The sequence below is a fragment of the Lemur catta genome, chromosome 15, assembly GCF_020740605.2.
Source record: "Lemur catta isolate mLemCat1 chromosome 15, mLemCat1.pri, whole genome shotgun sequence".
Taxonomy (NCBI): domain Eukaryota; kingdom Metazoa; phylum Chordata; class Mammalia; order Primates; family Lemuridae; genus Lemur; species Lemur catta.
Window position 1 is genome coordinate 17,901,772 of NC_059142.1, and position 24,936 is coordinate 17,926,707.

General features: G+C 34.7%; 1 protein-coding gene across 1 annotated transcript in view; it reads right to left on the bottom strand.

Moving 5' to 3' along the window:
- CPD (carboxypeptidase D) overlaps window positions 1-24,936 on the bottom strand; it is a 67,995-nt gene that overhangs the window by 42,147 nt on the left and 912 nt on the right. Inside the window, exon 2 of the mRNA XM_045525282.1 lies at window positions 19,426-19,673. Within this exon, the coding sequence (XP_045381238.1) occupies window positions 19,426-19,673 (248 nt within the window). The remainder of the gene's footprint in view (window positions 1-19,425; window positions 19,674-24,936) is intronic.

Consider the following 24,936-nt stretch of genomic DNA (forward strand, 5'->3'; position numbering starts at 1 on the left):
GTACCTGGCACATAGTAGTTCTTCAATAAATATATGTTGAATGAATGAACGAATGAAAGATTGGGGCAGTGGGAAATTAAGATGTCTGTTTTTAATACATTAAGTTTGAGATACCCACTGAATATCTATGTGGAAATATCAAATAGACTTTGTCTTCTCAGAACATATACAGGTTTACAACCACCACAAGCTTAGGAACTTGGGTCTGAATGTTTTCTCTTAAAAAACAAAGCCATCTTTTAGTTTTCTCTTATCTTCCACCACCTTGGCACTTACTTTGGATCTGGCAAGAAACTAGCAGGAAACTGATTTTCCGATCCCTACCAAGTCATATTTAGTCATTAGATGATATTAGTCACCTTTAGTCATTGCTGATCTATGATCATTCTTTGGTAACTCTCACTTATACATATACATATGGACACACACGCTATTCTTTGTAATGGTATTTATTAAAAATCTTTTCCAAGTTTTGTTACTGTATTGGTCACAGTACAATGGTCATTGTGTATAAGACATTATCCTAAGATTATTGGGATTTATAAATAAGAGACATACTTCCACTCAGACTTTAGAGTCTTGGTGAGCAAGTAACATAGAGAACACATAAAAATAACAATTTCAGAGCAATGTAAATGTAAACTAATCTAACGTATTTTTTTACATATGTAAAATTTAGTAACTGTGTTAATTTGCAAACATGGCCAACTCACACTTTAATTATGCCAGAAGGCAGTGAAGTAGACTACTTATAACACTATAATCACCAGGTTTGAGTCCTAGCATTCTTTTGTCTATCCCTTAATTGTCCTGCTTTAGTGGCAATTTAAGAAGTACTAGCTAAGAGGCAGCAAGAAGACCAAGTTTACAGTAACATTTTAGAGTGTTACCCAATCATGTTTTTAGATGTAACATTTAATAGGACCATAACTTGCCAGCTCCAACCAATGACTCATATCAATATATCCTCCAGGGTAGCAAGGAGGATGGAAGTCTTTTAAAAGTAAGACTTAATTCCAAGAGAAGAAAATATATTTAGTGGGCTCTAGTCCTACACATCACGTGCTATAAATATTTATTTTTTTAACATATATCTCTACAAATAATCCAAAACTAATGGTCAGCTTCATAGAGACAAGCCTCTTTTTGTAGATCGTATAGACTCGAGGAAATAATACAGTGAATAGTGTACCTAACTGTAACATGATTATTAATATTAGCTTCACATGTAGACTCTAGTAGAAATATAGAATATCAGTTAAATCTTGACATCCATTCCCCAAATTTTCCTTTGATAAGACCATATTTAACTTAAACAAAAAGCCAGGTAAAATGAAATTGGAAATAAAAGGATAACCACTTAAATACAAAAATCAATCTTTACTATATTTCAGTAATAATCAGAAAATATAACAACAACAAAAAAGATCCCCGCAACAAATCCCACAAAATGTATAGGATTAAATGTAATAAAATGCACAATATAAATCAATATTGTAAAATTTTACTAAGGGATACACAAGATTTTAGTAGAGAGTAATCATGTCTCTAGACAGGAGGCTTGTAAAGATACCAAATTCCCCCAAATTAATTTATAAATATGCAAAAGATAGATTTTCATTGCAACTGAAGAAAATGATCTAGAATTTGGAAAAATAACCTTGTGAGAATTTCTGAGAAATGTGTGAGAATATAAAAAAAAAAATTTAAAAACTAAGTGATAAGAAGGGACTTGTATTCCCAAATATTAAAGTGCATATTATAAAACTATACTTATTGAAGTAGTTCATTTCAGATGCCAAAATAAACAGACCAATTGAACAAAACAGAAATCACAGTAGCAAAAACAAAGCATTTGAAATATGATAAAAGAGACATTTAAAACTAATGGGTAAAAATTAGTAACTGTTTTATGGATAAAACTAGTTAATTAGGTAGCAAAAAAATACAGGTAGAACTTTACATCATATCATATGAAATAAATGCTTTAATCCAAATGGAATTTAACATAAAAATCAAATCATAAACAAAACTAGAAGCCAGCATTAAGTATTTTTATACTCTCAGGATGAAGAAAGCCTTTCTAAGTATGACATCAAAGTAGTATAAAACCATGACAGGAACAGAATGATAGATTTTACTACCAAAAAATTACAAAATACCTGTTGGCAAAAAACTATCAAGAAAAAATTAAAAAGAAAATGAAAGACTAAGAAAAAAAACACTTGACAAAGGACTATAAAATATTTCTGGGTAACAATTTAGTAATATATATATTTTTATATATAATCTTTAAAATAGGCATGACACAGAAATTCCTCTTCCAGGAATTTATTCTAAGATAATAGCTATAAGGATGAGGACTATAGTGTTTAAATTGAAGGAGAAAAAACCTAGAAACAACTTAAGTGTCCAAAAATGGAGGAGGACCAGCTTAGTAAATTACAATAGAAAATGGACTACTATGCAATCATTTCAAGTATTGCAGACATACATTTATTGTCATGATATTTACCACATATTAATCAAACAAGGTTATAAAACAGCAGATACAAATCTTTTTGCATAATACTTTAAATTTTATTCTTCTTTGAAGCATGCAGAATTTTTTAAACAATTCCCCTTTACTCTAGTGTGAAGTAACCGATTCAAAACAATTCTGACAATCTCTCTAATCAATACGGTCCTTTAAAGTCAGGTTTATGGAGGTATAATTTATATGCTACAAAACTCATCCCATTTAAGTGTACAGTGCAACATATACAGTCATATAACTACCACCAAACTAAAGATACAGAACATTTGCATCACTCCAGGAGGTTCCCTGCCCCCAGCTCCCAAACCCCGGGCAACTGTTCATTTAATTTCTTTCCCTATACTTTTGCCTTCTCCAGAATGTCATATAAATGGAATCATAGCGTATATAACCTTTTGTATCAGGCTTATTTTGCTTAACATAAGGCTTTTGAGATTCACTCATATTGTTGCATATATAAATAGTCCCTTCTATTACTAAGTATTCTATTGCATAAATGTAGTACAATTTGTTTAACCATTTACCATGTGATAGATATTTTAGTTGTTTCCATTTTTTGGTGATTATGAATAAAGCTGTGCATAGATCTTAGAGTGGGCATGTTTTCATATCTTTTGTGTAAATATCTAGGAGTGGTGTGGCTGAGTTGTAAATAAGTTTAACTTTGTAAGAAACTGTTTTCTAAAGATTTAATACCATTTTCATATTCCAGACCAGCAACGTATCAATGTTCCACTTGCTCTGTATTATCACCTAACAAGTGGCTAAAGCAACTGGTCAGTCTTTAAATTTCAAGCATTCTAGTAGGTGTGTAGTGGCATCTCATTGTGGTTTTAATGTGTATTTCCCTGATAACTAATGATATTGCAAATCCTTTTTTTCCCATGAAAAGACATCCTTCATATCTTTATTTACCATCTATACTGGGAGACCCTGGAAGCCAGAGACTATTGGAGAGATTGAAGATATGAGGGAGCTTGAGAAAGGGATCCCATAAAGTTGTGTGTGAATTCCTGGACTCACCTCTAAACTGCACATGTGTGGGTCTAACCTTAAACAACAAAAGCACTGGGAACTGAACTACGAAACAGGCCACTGCCCAGGTCCCAGACTTGCCCCTGAGTGGTGCACACACAGGACACACCTGAACAGCACTGCAAAGGCTTTGAAAACTGAACTGACATTGGAATCACAGCCCACATAAGGCAAGTCAGAATTTGCACCTGAACCTAACTGGGTCATTCCCTGCTGGAACAAACAACAGAAAATTATCATTTTTTATATAAACCCAGAGTTTCACATCTAGTGAAAACGTCCTTCAGGAATGAAGGCAAAACAGACATTCTCAGTGAAGGAAAATTAAGAGAATCCATTATAAGCAGACTTGTTTTAAAAGAAATCCTAAAGAAAATTCTTGAACTTTTCTACTCTCTGATAGAGAACTGATACCAGAGAGAAACTTGGAACTTCAGGAATAAAGGAAAAGCAACAGAAACAGTAAATATCTGGGTAAATATAATAAGCTATTTTTCTCCTCTTAAGTTCTTTAGAATATGTATGAAAGTAAAATATGTTGAAAATAAAAATCATAACATTGTCTTGTGGGGTTTTCAATGTAGTATATAGATATAATACATATGATAAGTACAACATAAAAGGGGAGTCAAATTGAATTAAAAAATAAGACCCAACTCTATGCCATCTATGCTGCTATAAGAAACTCACTTTAAATATAATGGTATAGGAAGTTAAAAGTAAAATAATGGAAAAAATATACCATGCACACACAAATCAAAAGGAAGATGGAGTGGCTACATTACTATCAGATAAAATAGACTTCAGAGTAAGGAAAAATGCCAGGGATAAAGAGCATTACATAATGATAAGAGTCAATTCACCAAGATGATATAATCCTAAATGTGTATGCACCTAGCCACAGAACTTCAAAATACACGAAACAAAACCTGATAGAACTAACAGGAAAAATGTGCAAATCCACAATTACAGCTGCGGACTTCAACATTCTCCCAGTAATCAGAACAAGCAGACAGAAAATCAGCAAAGAACAGAGAAGAATTCAATAACACTATCAACTTGGATCTAAATGATATTTGTACTATACCCCACCCAACAGCAGAATACACATGCTTTTCAAGTACACATGGAACATTCACCAAGACAGACCATATCCTAGGTCATAAAACAAACTTAACAAATTGAAAAGAACTGAAATCACACAAAGTATGTTCTTTGACCATGATGGAATTAAATAGAAATCAATAACAGATAGCTATAAAATATGTACCCTTCTCTTGATGCTATCTCATAAAAGTAAAGCATTCTGAGTCTAAAATAATGAACTATTCTTGAAAGGCAATTATTGAGTTGTGATATCTACCTTAATCTATCTTTTTGTAAACTCTGAAGAGTCAATTGATGTCTGAAGAGTAGCAAACTATCTTTATCACACAAGACAAAAAAGATAAAGCTATCTTAGCTTTAGAATATCAAGAAGTCTTTATTCACCAACTTCAAGTTTTAGTTTAGAAATTACTTTTAAAAAATTGTCTAAAAACATGGAAACCAATGGGGATATTAACTGAGTTATGAATAATTTAAGAATTTTTTGTGAGATGCCATCTATGTTAAACTTTTCCAATACTAAATGTCAAACATTGTATAATGAGTAAACTTAACTAAGTAGCTGGTTCAGATTTGTTGTCTTTTCCTCAACACAAAACCTACTCACACAAGAGTTCACTGTAACAGGGACCATCCACTGATCAGTAGATAAGCCCAACATTACTACATTACTAACAGCTGCAGCTACTGCCAGATTCAGTTAATACATTTGTTTATTTTTTTAAGCTGATATGTCATTTGGCTCAACAGACTAAAGGAGAAATGTCAGGTTTCAGCATATCTTTAGGCAAAGAAATTTTTAATTTTGAGAGTAAAACATCCAATTATAGGCATATCTCAAAGCAATAAAGTACTTTACTAATGGTATACAGGATCTGCTATTTATCCTACTTATTAATAATCATAAATAAGCAAGCTTCTATTGTCCATTAGTCTCTCAGGGGGCTACCTAAACTAATGATCTTCAATTTGTTTGTTCATACTAAAATAACTGAAAAATTATGCAACACTTCACAAATTTTTAAGTTGGTATCCAAAGTTTTCATCTTAAGTTTAAATAGTTGTAAACAAAGTAATTTCTTGCATAATGTAAGTTTTGATATTTTTACACAAAACTTTTATATTACTATTTTAAATGCATCAAGTAAATAAAAATGCCACAGAGATTTAATTCCTAGAATTATACATTTAACAACTACATGAGCACACCTCTTCTTTAACAGTGGGAATTCTATATCTTCCCTTTTTCTCCTTGAACTTTTTTTCCATCCATTTCACTTCCTCCACAGAATGTTATTTGAATGTGACAATCTGCATACCTGAAAGTCTTTCACTGATAATCCTACAATATTTTAATCTATAATATATATGTATATTTAAATTTTTCTTAATTTCCAATGACTGTAATGCTCTAAGTATTAAATTTTTGTCTTCTAGATTGAATTATTATAATAGTCACTGGCACACAATTTATCAAAACCCATAGTTTTATTATAAATTTTGATAAATAAGAAATAATTATTGAAAATGTTTCTTTCAATGAAAATTTTGGGGTGATGCTTTTATGATACCCTTAAAGTAATCACCAAATTATCCCTTTTGTTTTGGGGCCCTGGAAGTTTGTAAAACTCAGAGGCAATATGCCATAATGTGATTCAGATGTGCAGAAAACTATGCCTATCTTCAGTCAAGTGGGAGAAGTTCTATCTCAGTCATATCAGATAGAACATCCAAAGCAAGCATCTTTCTCAGGTGGATCACTTTTAGGAAAGAGTAAGTATGGAAATTGAAGATTTCCTTATAGGTATCCAAACTAACTGGTCTCCCCCTCCTCTCCATACATAACTCAATTTGAAGACCACTGATTTAGACTATTTCCTCTACAAAGGGAATTGACAAATAAAGTCAAAAGGTATGTATTTTCTTTTTAAATCTACCTACCAATCCAGAGTTTTCTATGCTCAGAAAAAATTGAATTCAATGTACAATGAAACATACCATATTTTCATTCCTTTACCAGTACAAAGAATAAGACTCAAAGCGTCACCATTAGGAATCTGTCCAGTACTACAAAGAATTGTGATCAATACCAATATTAATTGTTAGGGGTGGCTAATTCTTATGATCAAAGGATCTACTCATACTCATTAAACTCAATCCATTTGTCTCAGAACTAATCTTCCTATGTTTTAAGATACTCAGTTCATCTTTATCATGGAACAAGTCCCTACTGCTATTTTCACTACAGAGAGAGCTAGCTTTAAATGGGAGGGTAGACTTCAATAAATTCAACAGTTCATTCAAAGGTACTAAAGATTTACCCTTCTGTAAAGAAGAGTAAAGCAGAAAGCCAATAGGAAAAATATAGTCAATGTTTCACTGTTAAGACTTAAAGGTAGCAAGTTTGTTTCTCTTTTTTACTTGCCTTGGCAGGCCAACTATAAAGTGTCAAACTGTACTAAACAAGAACCCTATTAATCTTTTATAGGAAAACTATGTGTTTTTTAAATAGGAAAAGAATTTTAAAGTGTAGGCATACAGATAGGCAATTTCCACTGTATATTTCAACTTGGAGCTTAATGTTATACCTTTAATAAAATTAACTACTTCAAAGGACAATGAGAAACTCGCAAAACTTTGACTTTTGTGAACAATTTCTTTACAGAAATAAGTGAGTTAAGTGATAATTCTGCACTTCCTGATTTATTTTTAAAAGCTAATGAGCATGATGTTTGTAAAAAGTTATAAGTGGAGAATCTGAGCCAAATGAATGGAAAAACCAGAGGTTGCCCTTTAAAAAATTCCCTAAATTCCTAGTCTTTAAATTCAAGTTCACGTTGACCAAATCTTAACTGAGCTTGGTCTTTGTATTCTGAGCAATTTACCTTGTGAAAATATATTTCCTTCACCACTCCCACTAAATATATATTTGCTAATGATATGATTCTACAGAATTAAACTAAATTACAGTCCTGCCTCTGTTTTCAGTGTCTAACTTGGTTAACACTATCTCCCACACAGCTCTTTGAACTGCATTTTCCTTTTTTCTTTTTTCAGTACTCTCCCATGCTCTACCATTTGAGTTTAAAAAAACAAAAAAGAAAAGAAAGGAGGGGAAAAAAGGATAAAAGCACATCTAATCTATAGACATTAGATCTAAAGATTTGGGGGCCAAATCCTAAAGCAGTGTTTGGTTCTCACATAGGCCTATTACCACATTACAAAGTACACAACTGCACTGTTCCTAAAGGTCAGATTTTATATTAGGTTATAACTCCCAGTTTACTAAAGCAAACTCATGACTCAAGAAGAAGCAAATATTCTGCTTGGAGTATTGTTTTACCTTTTGCTTTCCTTTTAACACATTGACTGCCACGCTAGAAAAAAACAATTGTCCTTGGGGCCATGGTGCTTTATTATGAAAATAGAATAAAAACCTCAAAGACAAAACCATCCTTTCTAATTTAATAAAAAATTTATTTTTTATTGTTTTCTGTCCGTGAGTTATATGCAACTCACGCGGCACTAGAATCAATTTTTACACTGCATGCCATGTGAGTTGTATGTGACTCACAACATACTTATTGAATTTGTTTCTGAGAATTGAGCCTTTTGCCATTCCAAAGGTATTTAGTTGTATCTGGAGTGGACCTTGGATGGTCCTGGATGACAAGCTCTGAATCACACCCCCTTAATATGTGCAACGATGTCATATCACCACATACTATCGTATCAATTTCAAAGAGCCACCAGGCAAATGTTCAGGGGGAAATGCATAATCAGAAGTTTTGGTAATCGGAGAATACAGTCCAGCATGAGCGGTGCGCTTGGGCCGGCCATCTGGAGCAGGGTGACAGGAGGTGGGGGACACGTGCCAATTGACAGCAAGGTTTCACAGCACGCAGGCATGCTATGGACCTTCCCACCTAGCCCCAGTTCCACTTTAGTATAGCTTCTGTGACCAGAGCTAGGATCATCACATAAGTTTCTTTTGCATTTTCTGTTCTCAAGAGAAAATGTCTAGAGAAAATGAGCGTAAGGAATTGTTGGAAGAAAGAGTGAACGAAGTTTTAGACATGAGTGACGAAGATGTTGATCTATTTAGTGATGATTCAGTGGAGTACCGTCCTAGTGGAGATAGTAGGGACAGTTCTGACAGCAGTTGCAGCCCACAGAGAAAAACCAGAAGAAGATGCAGATCTTTCCAGTGGGGAAGCTTGTTCAAAATCTATTACTGAAACAATTGAAGCAGTTGTAGCCGATTTCAGCGAGAGTGACTCTTCATCAGATGTTTCTGAAGAACCTCACTAGTGTAAGTTTTCCAATCTGGGGTCCAGTTTTAGGAAGTAACATGAAGACTTTTGACTTTGTTGAAAGTAATCCTGGTGTTCCAACTGAAATCGTGGTTAATCTCCATGAAAAAACACCTTCTGATTTTTTCAAATTCTTCAGAACAGATGATGTTATTGACTATATGGTAAAGGAAACTAATACTGACACAAGTCACACTTTACAAAGGGTAATATCAAACCTCACTCCTGACTGAAAAAGTGGTATGATATTACTTCTCAAGAAATGGAATGATTTTGGGGAGTATTGTTTTGGGTGGGCCTTAGCAAGAAGCCAAGACTTCTGGACTTCTGGACTAGAATGTTTGGTGAAAAAACATTTTGTATGACAATTCAATGAAAAAGCTTATATTTCATAACTGCTTCAAAATGCTTCTGACAATGTGGCATTTCTCTAACAATGAATAATGTCCTCCTGGTACCTTCTCTTCAAGATACAGCCACTTCTTGATTGTCTTCTTGAAATGTTTCAGGTTGCTGTAATTCCAGATAAGGAAATATGTATTGACAAAATAATGGTGCCATTTTGTGGACATTATATATGCTTCATGAGGCCCTCGGCTCAAAGCTAGCATGACTTAAATACAACTCACATGGCAGTTAATGTGTTAAATTAGGCAGCACTCATATTAAAAAAGTAAGAAAAGGGAAGAAAGAGACTCAACCAGCTCTTTAATGTACAACTGTGGTCCTCAACCCCTGGGCCGTGGACTGGTACCAGTCTGTGGCCCGTTAGGAACCAGGCCCCACAGCAGGAGGTGAGCATTACCGCCTGAGCTCTGCCTTCCTCCCCACGCCATCCATGGAAAAACTGTCTTCCGTGAAACTGGTCCCTGGTGCCAAAAAGGCTGGAGACCGCTGACAAGATCAGATAAGACCAAAAGCACTTTACTAATTTACATGTGATTATCAATTATACTCTTAAAACACGAACACTCTGAGAATTAATATATGAATTGCCAGCATTCCTCAAAGAAAACAACTCAGTATAAAATATCAGAAATGCATTCACTTTGGCGATGAAAAAGCACCCATCTGTTCATTTATATATATGTTCCAGTTGAATTTCTAGCTCCAAGCAATTAAATTATGCCAGGAAACACTATCAATTCAATTTTCAAAATTACGTACACTGCCATATGCTTTTCAAATGTCTCATGACTCCTAACTCCCTTTCTCATCTTGACCTCTCTCCCTAGTTTTAAAACCTATTTCCAAATTGCCCACTGGGTGCTTGTGACTAGAGTATCAAATACCACCTCCAATTTTCACTCCTTTCTCACCTGCAGAGAAAATACACACACACACACTCCTCCAATTAGTTTTTCCCATTCCCATTATCATTACCATTCTTATGTACCCAGGCTGAAAAACCTCAAAGTCATATCTTTGGGTCCTTCCTCTCCTTAACATTCTGTTCTACATTTAACCAATGGTCAATCCTGCAATTCTTCTTGCACAAATTCTTATATATCTAATATCCCTTTCCATTCCCATGCATCCCTCTAGGTAAAGCCCTTATCTCTAAAATAGATCTCATTCCAAATGACTACAAAAACCTCCCTAGTCTAGCTGGGCACGGTAGCATGTGCTTGTAGTCCCAGCTACTGATGAGGCTGAAGTGAGAGAATCGCTTGAGCCCAGGAGTTCGAATCCAGCCTGGGCAACATAGTGAGACCATGTCTCTGAAAACAACAACAAAAATTCCCTAGTTGCACTTCCTCTAGAACTCTTTCCCTGCCAATACATTTTGCACAAAGAAAACTCCAAAGTGAATAGCACCACACTGTACTTATTATCAAAGAATTCAAACTCTTAACAGGAGACACAAAAAATTATTAACAACATAGTAGTGGGTAAGCATTATACTGACGGTACTGTATTTAAAAAAAGCTCTAGGAAGGGAGGATAGTGACAGTTATTACAGGAGAGGTTTCAGAGGAGGTTACAGCTAAACTGGTAAAAAGCATTCCAGACCAAAGCATGAAGGTTCAGATAGGGGAAGGACAAGTAGTAGTTCAGTGGCAGGGGAGAGGTAGGAGATGAGGCTAGAAATGTAGGCTTGCATCAGACTGTGGGATCTTCATTATCATGCTAAGAAGTTTAGACTTGATCCTATGAAAATTTGAAACAAGCAAAGATACAAGAACCCTTTATTTTAAGCTTTTATATGTGTGTTGTTTTGTTTTTAATATATAATTCTAAAAACAAAGTAGCACGGGCACTAATGGAACCAGACACATTTTCCCTAAGTGTGACAACTGATAAGTTTCTTGGGCATCTACACCTCAGATTAGCAAACAAACTCTGTAGGAAAATTAGAGATAAGACAATATTCTGTATGTGTTCATTACTCATTAGGTTAGACTGGTTTATTTATGTTATTTAAATCCACTGTATCCTTATTCATATTTTTATCTTTATGCTCTAATAGTTACTGAGGGAGGCATGTTTTAAATTTCCTACTATATTTATGGATTTGTCTATTAATATTAGATACTACATTTTTTCAGTTATATGCTGTTCATTTGATTTTTTTTAGATTACAATTTTCTGGTGTTATATGGGTTAATTGATAATGCCCTATTTAATGATACAGAAAACACTCTTCCAAAATAAACGTTTTGGTTCATTTTTGGACCAAATCTAACCTTTTATGCTGTTGAAAATAGTTGGGTATTTTCCCCAAGCTTGTCCCTTTCTGTCAGCAATCTGCTTCAAGCCAAATGCACCTCAATATTTACAGCACATTAGTGCTGCTCAGTCTGAGCTCCACATTAGAGAAAGAGTGCCTGTCCACATGATTAAAGGAGTTTATATTCACACAAAAAAACTGAAGTGGTTACATTATATGCCATCTGGTCACATTTTATAACTCTCTGCCCATAGTATAAAAGGAGAGGGAAGAAAGTTTGTTAAATCCACAGAACATATTCTTCCTTTTGCAGGGGAGAAAACAATAATTACCAGTTTGAAAAGGCTTAGCCCCAAGTTAGTAATGGCTTTAAAAGACAAAGCTTTATGGCAGCTGCCCTAACTAATCATAGAATCCATAGACTCAGATGAGTAACACACAGGTCTGACAACTACATTTGTGACCAATTTCCTATTTCAATACTCATTCACATCATAGGGAGGGCAATCTAAAAGTAGAACAGCTGAGATAAATATTTGTGGTTCAGTCCTCACTGGAAATGACTGAGACATATAAACAAGCCAGGGCAAAAGAAAACCCCCAAATAGTAAGTTATCATGTGCAACTTGTAAGGTGTTTTGTTAGGGTAAGGTGTTTTGTTAGGGTGATCACTAATTGTGTTTTTTCAAACTGCAGGTCATAATCCATTAGTGGGTTGTGACATATATGGGGGGTTCAAACATGCTATTTTTTAAAATGAAATACAACAGACTGGAAGAAATAACACCTGAATATATAACAAAGGTAAGTATTGTTTCACGAATTTTTTTATGTGTACACCATATATGAAATGTACATAAATGACTAAAAGGCAGGATCTCATGGTGCAACGATAGTGTGTCTGGCTCCATAAATGACTAAAAAATATTTTATATTATAGGTCACAATTGAAAAAAATAGTTCAAAAAATACTGATCTAGGAACAACCAGTAAGGCAAACTTATTTTTCTCAGAACAGGAGCAAAACTCGGAAGAAAGTTTTCATAAATTTTTGTTAAGACTATCCTGTCTAAAGATCATCTAAGATTTTAAGTAACTATGTACTCATTTTTCAGATGGGAAGAATTCATTTATTCAAAAATTCAAAACAGACTTATTGTTTGCCTCTGTATGCCACACATGGTTCTACGTGCTGGAAATAGAAAACAGAATAAATAAAATAAAGTCCCACCCTCATGAGATTTAAACTCATGATGGAGATAAGTAGCCATGGTACCAGATTCTAGGCTAAGTGCTTTACATACATTGTCACTTGAGCCTCGTAATCCTATGAGACAGATAATATTTATCTTCATTTCATATATGTGGGAATTGAGGCTTAGAGAAATTCATTAACTTGTCCAAGATCTCTCTCTCTCTCACGCACGTGCGCAGGCGCGCGCACACACACACACACACACACACACACACACACACACACACACACACACACACACACACACACACACAGCTAGTCAAGGCAGAGTTAAGACTGAATGAAATTCCCCCAAGGCAGTGGGATTCCAAAATTCATTTTGCCTCTATAATGTACTGCCTTCTACTGTGCTTCTATTTGTAGGAAAATAAAATATAACAAAGTTCTGCCCAAGAAAACTTCTAAAAGTTATAGAAAACTATGGCTTTTTATCAAATAATTTCAATTATATAGGTAGTCTGGGCTTACTTGCCCTTTCTTAAATTTTATTAGTTGAAAGAGGGCAATTCTTAAAAATTGACCTACAACTACAGTTCAGTTTTATTAAATTTCCTTTGGAATAAACATACTAGTATGTTTTTTATATTGTCTTTAAATCTGTGAAGAAAGAATGGTAGGCCAATGGCATACAAATCAGCACATTGTGATTTAAAAAAAAAAAAAAGGAAGGCACCCTCCTCCATGAACAAGTCCAGCTCAGGCTTTCACAATAAAGAGGCTTTAGCAGGGGAGCCTGACTAGTCATTCCCTAAACGGATCCTATAGGTTTGAGAGACACGTTGAGAGAAGCAAGGCTCACTTGCAGAGGTAACTAGAAATGCTGAGTCAACACTGGCAGTGACAGTAAAAGCCATAGGGGCCAAATCACTCTACACTCCATACTGACACACTGTCTGATCGTTGAGAGAAGAAATTGTTTCTGTTTTGCTCCCACTGTATCCCCAACACCTAATACAGTGTATAGAATGTGGCAGGTCCTCAGTAAATATTTGCTAAATGAATAAATTATATTGCGTAAGCTATTTTCTCCCTTGGGCCTTGATTTTCCATAAAGCATAAGGGTGGGACTAAGTCAATATATTTACTTTCAGCTCCAAAAGTCTGTAATTCTTTGAGCTAGAATTCCTAAATACATCACAATAAAGCATGAGTAAAATTACTCCAGGACATCCGGGTTTGCGTATACGCCTAGTCACAAGGTTTCACAACATCTTACTCACTGCATAAGATAAACAAAATGAAATTTGCCCTGTTGAAACTACTGAAACTATCACTGCCTCCTCTTCAAGGGGAAACTGCTCAATATTTGTTGAGGTGGGAAGAGAAATAAGCTAGTTATTGTAGAAATAACATAAGACATATCTGACCATTCAACTAAAACAGGAGAAAAGTTGATGCTCATAAAAATAATAACAAGGACAGCAGCAAAATTTAGCTTCTTCAGATGTTTGAAGAATCAGAAAAATCTGATAACTGGTTTAACCAGATAATCTCTGGCCTTAATTCCAAAGTACACTTACTTTCTGTGAAGGCAGGATACTTATTTTTTAAGTAGTTTAATACAGATTTACCTTCCTCAATCAATTGTCAACTAGAAATTATTTTCTAACCTTTTACAACTTTTTCTAAAAAGGAAAAATAAATTATTTTTAACCCATTATTTTAAGTAACATCATCTCAAATTAATTAAGTAACTTGACTAGATCACAAAACCACCAGTTCACCAAGTTAGGTTTTATTAAATATATTTACTGAAGATTGAAATGTAAAGATTAAATACATTAAAGTATGTCCCTTCTCTATTACAAACTTGTTTAAGGTTTTTCAAATCACCTCTCACTATTATAGGGGGAAGAGTTTGGGTTCTAAATAGTATTTCAAATCTCTTTGTATATGCTTGTTATGAAACATTGGTAGAAAATATAGGAGAATAAGAAAATTCTAGAAGGTATTAAGTTGTCAAACTTAGGACCCATTTTGGGTACACATGGCTTGGCATAAAACGAAAAAGAGTAAATCAAAGGTTTAAATAAAGGCATATTAAGATTAGACATGTCATAAGACGATTTTTAGAAGGTAAGAAAAACTGAAGGCATTTCACCATGGGCAGATTCTAAGAAGAGAAACAGTTTATATTGATGAATTTCCAGGTGTTAACTTGTTCCTTCTAAGTCCAAGTCTAAGTCTGTGCATAAAAACAAAAAAGCTATTATTCGAAGTATACTGAAAATTTAGAAGACCAGTAGCTGTTTTCATAACATTTAAAAAGAAAAGGTAAACAATTCAAGCTTACTGTAACAACTCTTTTTTTTTTTTAAAGAGATAGGGTCTCTGTCACCCACGCTGGAGTGCGGTGGTGATTCTCCAGCCACAGCCTCCCAAGTAGCTGGGACTACAGGTGTGTACCACCATGCCTGGCTAATTTTTTAAATTTTCTGTAGAGATGAGGTCCAGCTATGTTGCCCAGGCTGGTCTCTTATCTATAAAAAAAACTCCCGGCCTCAAGCGATCCTCCCACCTTGACCTCCCAAAGTGCTAGGATTGCAAGCATGAGCCACCAGACCCAGGCACTTTAACTATTCTTTAAAAAATTGTATTCAATGAGAAATTAGAACCCTTATATATTGCTGGTGGGAATGTAAATGGTCCAGCCACTATGGGAAACAGTTTGGCAGTTCCTCAAAAGATAAACATAGAATTACCACTCCTGGGAGTATACCTAAAAGAACTGAAAACAAGGACGCTCCAGATACTTGTACGCCAATGTTCATTACAGCATTATTCAGTAGCCAAGGTGGAAACAATCCAGTAGTCATACACAGATGAATTGATAAACAAAATGTATTATATACATACAAGGAATAGTATTCAGCCATAAAAAGGAATGAAGTTCTGATGGAGCAACCTTGAGAACATTATGCTAAGTGAAATAAACCAGATGCAAAAGGATAAATATTATATGACTACAATTATATGAAATATCTAAAATAGGCAAATTCACAGAGATAGAAAGTAGATTGGAGGTTACCAGTGGCTGGAGGGGTGGAGCATGGTGAGGGAGGAAGAAAGGGAATGAGAATTATAACTTAATAGTTATAGAGTTTCTGTTTGGGGTGAAGAAAAGTTTTGGAAATAATGGTGATGGTTGTACAACATTGTGAATGTAATTAATGCCACTGAATTCTATACTTAAAAAGGGTTAAAATAGCAAATTTTACATTATATATATTTTTTACCACACTAAAAAATAGCATCCATGATTCTCCACAGATTAAAATACAAAAGGGAAATGTGCCTTTATATAAAATGGAGAGATCTGGTTGGTGGTGGTCATTATATTAACTACGATGTTCAACTTGGCTACTTGCAACTTGACATTATGTGCCTCCTGATAATATGTGATGTGATCTACATAATTGCCTTGCTGGAAAATTTGACCTGAATCTTATCATCAAGAAAGTGACAAATCCAGATTATAGAATGTTCTATAAGACAACTGGCCTGGACTTTTCATAAGGTCGAAGTATTAATACAATGCTTGAACCAGGGGTGGGGAACCTGTGGCCTTAAGGCCACATGTGGCCTTCTAGGTCCTTAAGTGTGGCCTTTTTGACTGAGTCCAAATTTTACAGAACAAATCCTTTTATTTCTATTAATAAATGTTTTATTGTCTTTTATATTTTTATTTTATTTTTAAAACAAACATATTTAAAATACCAAAGAATAAAGTAACTTTCAATGAAATAATCCCCCCAGATTGACCTGCACAACTAGAACATTAGTAAGCCATAAGGGCTAAATTGACATCTGCTACTCTCATGATTTAGTTCTAACTTCCCCAGCCTGACTGGCGCTACTACCACATGAGGCTGGTTGGTGAGAGTTTATTGGGATTGAGTATGCCAGTCTGTTATCAGCTTTTGACAACACTACACTGTGTTTCTGTTTGAAGTGGAATCTGTGAATAGCTGCACAGCTCGACAGTATTTTTTAATTCTGTCATGTCAAAGAAGATCAAGAGAACACTGAAGGAAGAAAACAGATTTTTTAACGAGGATTGGGAATTGCAACATCATCTTGTTTCTGCTAAAGAAAAGATGATCTGCTTGCTTTGTGATGCTGCAATATCAACATTAAAGAAATTCAATGCTCATCAGCAGTATAACACTCATAATAACCACAAATATTTCAAACTATAGGGAAAGGAGCAAAAGGTTGTACTGCAGAAATTAAAACATAAAAAGCAAAAGCAAAGACAATTCTTTCAAGCAGCAATAAGACCTGAAAATAATGCCACTGAAGCAATTTATAAAGTAGCTTATGTACGCAAGAAAAAAGGGAAGCCATTTAGTGATGTAGAAATTGTGAAAGAATGCATTGTGGAAGTTGTAGGACGCTTAGACCCCGGTAACATTTCAAAGTACAAACAACTACCTCTTTCAAGGAGAACCATAACTGATCAGCAGCATGAATTAGCCTTCAACTTAACAGAACAACTTCATACTTAACAGAAAAACTTCAATACTTCAAAAGGAAAAAATATATTATTCAATCGTGTTGGATGAATCAACTGATACTACAGACTCGGCACAGGACTCAGGTCATAACAGAAGCTTTTCTTTGCTACGAAGATTTACTCGCTTTGGTCACTCTTGTGAACAGAACACAGAAAATATACATCTTCAATAACTTTTAAGACAAATGTTGGGAAGTTGGACTGAATTTGGTAAATTTACTGAGTGTATGTATAGACAGTGCACCTTGCATGACAGGAAAACATGAAGGGTTTATGGCACAAATAAAAAAGTATTAACAGATCCAGATGCTCTGATTTCTTTTCATTGTATTTTGCATCAGAAAAATCTCTGTGCTAAAGCTACTATGTTAAATGACACTTTACAACAAGTTATAAGTACTGTTAACTATATTCATGCAAATATAACATGGCATAGTCAGTTTTGTAACATGCTAAAGTTGAATGATGAGGTATTCAGTGTGGATTTACGTATCATTCTAAAGTGTGTTGGCTATTGCAGGGACAGGTGTTACCCAAATTTTTATCTCAGCAAGAACAGATAGTTAAATTTTATGAAGAACAGAATCAGCAAATTCTATAGAATTCCTATAGAAAGCAAATTTCTATAGGAATGTAGCATTTTTGTGTGATATCACGTCAAATCAAAATGACTTGAATATTTCTTGGCAGAGTAAAACTAAGTCTATATATGATTTGTAGCAAAAAATCCAAGCATTTCAAAAAAAGCTATCTTTTTTCAAAACACTTCTTCAAAAGGAAATTTTAGGTGAACATTTTCCCCAGTTAGCAAAGATCATTGATGAGCAGGATGATATATGCAAATCATTTGAAGACTATGCAGCTGTTATAGACCTATTAATTGGAGAATGCAATGAAAGGTTCACTGACTTTGAGAATCATGACATCACACTCAAATTATCATGTCAGCCTCACCTAGTTGATATCACCAAGGCATGTAAAGAACTACAGGCAGAATTGATTGAGCTCTCAGTAGGTGACTTTTAAAAGTCATTGTTTGATGCTAAGAAAGATCCAATTGAAATATGGAAAAATGCAGTAGAATACTCACACCTTTGGCAACATAGCCGAAAAATGATTTCTTGCTTTTCAACTAGTTACTGCTGAGAATCCACATTCTCCTACCTAATCCAAATCAAGATGCCCTTAAGGTTACAAATGACTGACACCCATCTAGAGGATCGACTGAAATTTCAGACCTCTGTGCTGCAACCAAATATTCCAATGCTTCCAACAAAAAGCAGACACAACAAAGTCATTAAACGGTTAACATTAAAATTAACAAATTGTTTTCATTTTTTGAAACTATTAAGTACATACTAGATTTTTACAAAATAATGTACATTTTTAAATGTATCTAATTGAAGTTTCTTGAATGTGTCTTATTTGATTATAGCTAAATTAATGTGGCCTTCCAACATGAAAAGTTTCCCCATCTCTGGCTTGAACCTTGACTGAATACTAGATCTGGAGGAAAAGGGGCTACAAAGGCTATTTTGGGGATAACAGGGGAAATCTGAGTTATGGAAAGCATGTGGGATGGTAGTATTGAATTATTGTTGATTTCTCAGTTGTGGTAATAGTAGATGGTTATACAGGAGACTGTTCTGATATTTTGGAAATACATGCAGAACAACTTACAGGTAAAGTGTCATGAGCCCACTTATGGACAGTTTGGCAATGGATTGTGTGTCTAGGGTGGGGGAGAAGTAGCAAGTGAGAGAGGAAGAGGCAGAACACTTGGGGTAAGGTAACAGTGGTGAATTTAAATGAAGGATACATAAGTGTTCATGTGGTCTTAATTTTACTGTGGGTTTGAAAATTTCAAAAGACAAAGAAATAAGGTTTTTTAAAATTAAAATTCTACAAAGTTTCTTCTTTTCCACTCAAAATATACTTAAGAAAACCAAATGAACAAGGGGGAAAATATAGCAAATTCAGTGCTTCCCATACCTTCCACGTCATACCAATGTGCACCATTTGTGATTCCATCTTTGAAAGTCTCGTCTTCATCTCCTGGGCAATGAGGCTCACCAGTTTTCATTATGGGATGATTTGAAGCATAAGCTTTTGCCAAGTATTTAAAGACTTCATCATCTGAGGTTTTGCTATAGATTCCAGTGGCCTTATGTTCTGGAGAATCATCAAAAGGATAGCTTGCTACCACTGAGCCACCATGCAGATTTCCAGAAAGCACAAACCTTTGAAAACACAATCAAATTACATATCACTAAGAAAGGACCCAAAAAATACCATGCATTTTAAAATTCCACAACATCTTTCATAAATGAACTCAGATATCTCTCTCGGAGACCTAGAAGACAACTCTATCAGCTGTTATAAGCAGACCACCACAAACAACAACAAAGGAAATGGAAAGAAAGTATTATCAATTTAAAATTTCAAACAGCTTTTATAATTCAAGTTAACCTAATGTAAATGTAAAGAACTTTCCATAATTGAAAAAGTAGCTGGATAACACAATATAAATTAATGTTTCAGATGTCTTATTTAGGGAATTCCAAATTCATGTATTAGGTTGAACAATATGAGCTTGCCAATATTCAACCATTATTTGACCTACAGAAATGACAATTTCATATAGTTCAGCCTAGTACTCGTATTTAATAATGTGTCAATTTCATAGAAAACATGGCTGGTATATATGCACATATTTGTTGAATACATGAGTTAGATCAATAACTTATGCTTTTTACATTTATCATCCAAAGAGAATTTTTAATTTAAAACAGGATGTATTTTGTCTCACTCCAGTTTCACAATATACTAAACTCACATTTTCACGAGAGAAGCCACAGTTGAGGAGATTTTGAAAAACAAAAAACAAACAAACGAAAAAAAAACCCAAACCTGATACAGTGAGCTGCTTTCAGAGAAAAACAATACAGCATATCAAAGACTAGTCTTCCATTGTATTACTGTAGAAGCAGCTCTCTTTCTAGGCTCAAGGTTTCTGATTGGACCATTAAAAAATAAACTGCCACGGAGACAAGGATATTCCTATAAATGAATTTTTTTAATGTTTCTACTTTTAGTAAACAAATTTACAATTTGGTCAAATTTATATATATATATATAGAAATACTGAAGAACTCCTTTTATGGTGAAAGCTAAAAGCAAAAAATATGCTTAAATTATATGTATGCGTCTTTCCCTTATGTAACATTTCAAACCATTACTACGACTAGAGATTACATACTTTTCTCTTTGTATTCTAAATTGGATTTTCTTACTTTTGCCTGTGGTTGAAATTAATTGACCTACCAAAATTCTAAAAGGGGTTGATATGTAACATTTCTCTCTATATGCAGGAAAGAAAATTAAACCTGTTAGATGTCTAATTTGAAAGGTTAGCTTAAGCATGATCAGTACCATCCCAGGGGAGAGCAAACAATGAAAATTACTTGTAATACAGAATCTGTTTATCAGAAGGTAGAACTTAGCCAATAATGACAGTGATTAAACACTAGAATAGACTATGAAAAGAGACTAGTTAAAAACTAATATCATTATAATTAGCACCCTTCCAGACACCAGAGGAAAATGACATTTGTAGGCTTTGGGGCCAGGCAAATATGGGTAAGAACATTCAGTCTCCCAGGTATGTCGCTCACTGGTAATATGATCAGGAGAAGCTACTGCCTCTAAATTCACTGAACCCCAGTTTTCCTCTCATCTATAAAATCAGGATTAATGCTACCTGCTTCCCAGGGTTGTTACGAAAATTAAATAAGATAACAAACATGAAACATCTTCTAGCACAATGACTGCTTTATAACCCTTGCTCAACAAATGTTCATTTCTTTGGAGACATCTAGCATCCTGTGTTTAGGGAATCACACTGCCTTATAGACTATCATTCTACTCTCCAATCCTGTCAGTCCTTGGTTATAGAATGATACAGAAACGAAAACTAAACACATATACTAACTTTCTAACTCTACCCTACCCACTCCTCCCCTAGAGCTAAGGTATTAACAATTTACTTTCTGGTTTGTATTTCTAAAATAATTTAAGTACTTTTTACCCCTACTGACTTCAGCTCAGGTAATCCATTAAGCAACAAATATTTCTTGAGTGTGGACCATGTGCCTAACATTTTTCTAGGCACATCAGTGAACACAACAAACAAATGCCCTCCTAGCATTCACATTCGAGCAGAATAAAATGGATAAATGAATAAATATTCTAAATAAGTGAAGCATGCTACTTTAATTATATATTTTTAATTAAAACTTTAAAATCCAAGATTCTCTACTAAATGCTGTTTTTCATTTTGTTTGGCTTTTCTTAAAAACACTTCTTGGAATACTGTTAAAACAGCCTAACCAAATACTTTCAGGATAATGAAATACTTGCAATCTACTTGAGTGATAAAATTCAATTGGATTTTCCTTACTGTAATTACACAGTTTTTAAAATACCAGTACCACTCTTACAATGAGGATTTCAAGAGAAAGTGACATCTATTACAATGGTTATAAGATTACTGCTTTTAGTCTTCCATCAAATCAACTTTGCATATCAATTCCAATTTTATTTGAAAGGTTATTTTATAGTTTCCATTCAAATTAATTCTCTCAAGTGTTTCTCACACTTGACTGCAGTATCACATATCATTTTTTGCATAAGATTTAAAGCAGCTGATAAGTATATTGCAAATATTATAAACAAGAGTCCATAAATATAAAAAAGTTAATCTCTAAATTAACTCTATTATGCTCTCCAGATAACCTTGTGGATAACTTGAAAAAAATTAGGAGAATTTGATGTCTGACAAACTACATTTCAAAGATTCAGGAAATTGTAGATTATATATATCTCCCCCCAAATAATCTGCACCCACCCTCAAACACCATGATAATGCTTTTCAAGGACATATCAAAAAATCATTTATATGCTAATCTCTCTAAGCAAGTATATTTACTTAAATAAATAAATAGAGTTATGCCAAAAATATGGGGGTCAAGTAAATTATAAAAAGTTTATTTTAATGATGGAGTTAACATTTTTTATATTTTCCTCCTTGTCTCAACACCCATTGGATGAAGTGTAAAGTGAAACAAATAAACTTTACTTTCCTAAACTGGAGGAAATTAAGTCTTAAAATTTTATATATTCAAAATAACAACAAAAAATCTATTTCTAACATAGCTGAGCGAATAGGATATCAAGAAATTACTCAGGATGGGAGGCCAAGTTGGGAGGATTGCTTGAGCTCAAGAGTTCGAGACCAACCTGAGCAAGAGCAAGACCCCCATCTCTACTAAAAATAAAAAAGTTAGTCAGGTGTCGTGGTGTGTGCCTGCAGTCCCAGCTACTCAGGAGGCTGAGACAACAGGATCACCTGAGCCGGAGTTTGAGGTTGCAGTGAGCTATGATGATGCCACTGCACTTTATCCAGGGTGACAGAGCAACATTCTGTCTCAAAAAAAAAGAAAAAAAAGAAAAGAAATTACTCAAATGATTTACCTCACGCTCAAAAGGGTAGTTTTCCCATACAGACTAATGTTCGGGGTTTTTTTTAATGTCCTATCCATAAAGCTGACTCTCTATGTAGACATCAATCTCAAATTGTGTGTGTGCTTGTGTTTTTAATTTTATTCACACATCAGTATCCTCTGCTACTGATTAATAAAAAAGAATATGCATTTTGAGTTAATTTTTGAAGACTGAGGATGGATGGATGTACTCTTCACCCTACATAGTCACCTATTTTCCCTTTTGATTAGAGGGCCATGTTTCAAAAATAGTTGGGTATGGTAAGGGAAGTCCATAGCCACAGAACAAAATGACACATAGCCTCAAGGTGACTTACGCCAAGAGAAAGCTCATTTTCATTTGCGGTCAGATCAGAACTAATACTGAAGAGAAAAATCTAGCCACAGAATTTACATCTCTGCAAGGGCTGTGACAGAGCAAACAATGTAAACCGTGCATTTGATAGATCATATCAGAAAACCCTGGCCATCACAGCATCTGTCAGTAAGTGTATGTCAAAGTCATATTTCTTATCCAGATGTTCAGAGGTCATGACACAATCATCTTTAAAAGAAAAAAGTCTTCCCAGAAAGCCTAAGTGAAATTAAATATCTACAAGGGATCTTATAAAGGGGAGTAAAGTGGAAGGTAGACAATAAAGAGACTGGAACTGTCTCAATGACCATGAATTTTCTAGATCTGCTATATATGACTGAAATCTTTTTTTTTAAGGCTACAGGACTGAGTCCAGTGACTTAAATCTTGTAGAAGAAATGATTCCAAGTCCCACAGAGAAACTTCTGTGTTCATTATTACCTTTATCTTACTTGTCACTCAGATCTTCTTTAAATCAAGATGTAACAATTATTGCTTCAAAAGCCTTATGAAGACACAAAAATGGGGGTATGCTGGCAAAGCTGATGCTTGAAAAGGGAAGAGGTGCATGCTCACTTCAGACACTATGCCCTCTATAGTAAATTCCCTCTTCCTCTATTCCTCCCCTCTTCTTTGCTGAAAATCCTACCCATCTCTCAAGATTCAGCTCAAGTTCTACCTCTTCCACATAGGTGGTCCATATTCTTGCAGCCCACACACATTGTGTAGTGGGAACAATTCCTGCAAAGTTTAACTGAGTACATAAACACATCTCATAAATATGTCTAATATTCTCTTGTTTTATAGTAATTTCTTGAGGTCCTCATGCTCATGCTTTTTAATTTTTTAAATGTCACACAGTGTCACACAGTGCTGAATAACACTCAAGATGTGTATTAAGTGTGACAATTAGCCATTCTGCCCAGGCCCATTAATAAGGTGCACAAATGGCACCAGAAACCCTTCAGAGTCTAAAATGAAGCAACTCGCAGATCTGTGCAAATTCTCCAGCCAAGTTCATATTCTCCTTAGCTGAGTCAGAGGTAAAGATTGGAGAAGAACCAGTTTCTGTCAAATAACCAAAAGGAAGAAGACCTTGGAGATGTCATTTACCATTTCTGGGCTACATTCTCCCTCTTGGCTGTTAAGAGCACTAAGAATCAGAGTCCAAGTGCGGGCTATACTGCTTACTATGTAAATTAGTTAACCAATCTGACCCTCAATTTCCCCTAATGCAAAACAGGGATATTAATGGTGTCTATGTCATCAGGTTGTGGCCAACATAAAGTGAGACAATGCGGTCACGGAAAGAGCTTAGCATAACAGCAGTTATAAGATAACAATATTGACATCTTATCTATAAAATGAGTGAGCTAATAATCTAGGTTATCCGTAAGGTCTCTTCCATTGCTCATAGTCTATAGCCCTGTAAGAACGGGGACCAGAATGCCAGAAAGGAGTCTTCCCATCCCTTGAACAAATAGCCTCTAGGCAGCGCTTCTCTGACAATTAGCGGGACAGGAGGCTACGCGGCCTGGGCCCTGTCCCTGTTACAGGATGTCTCCCTCCACCGTCACTACCGCCACC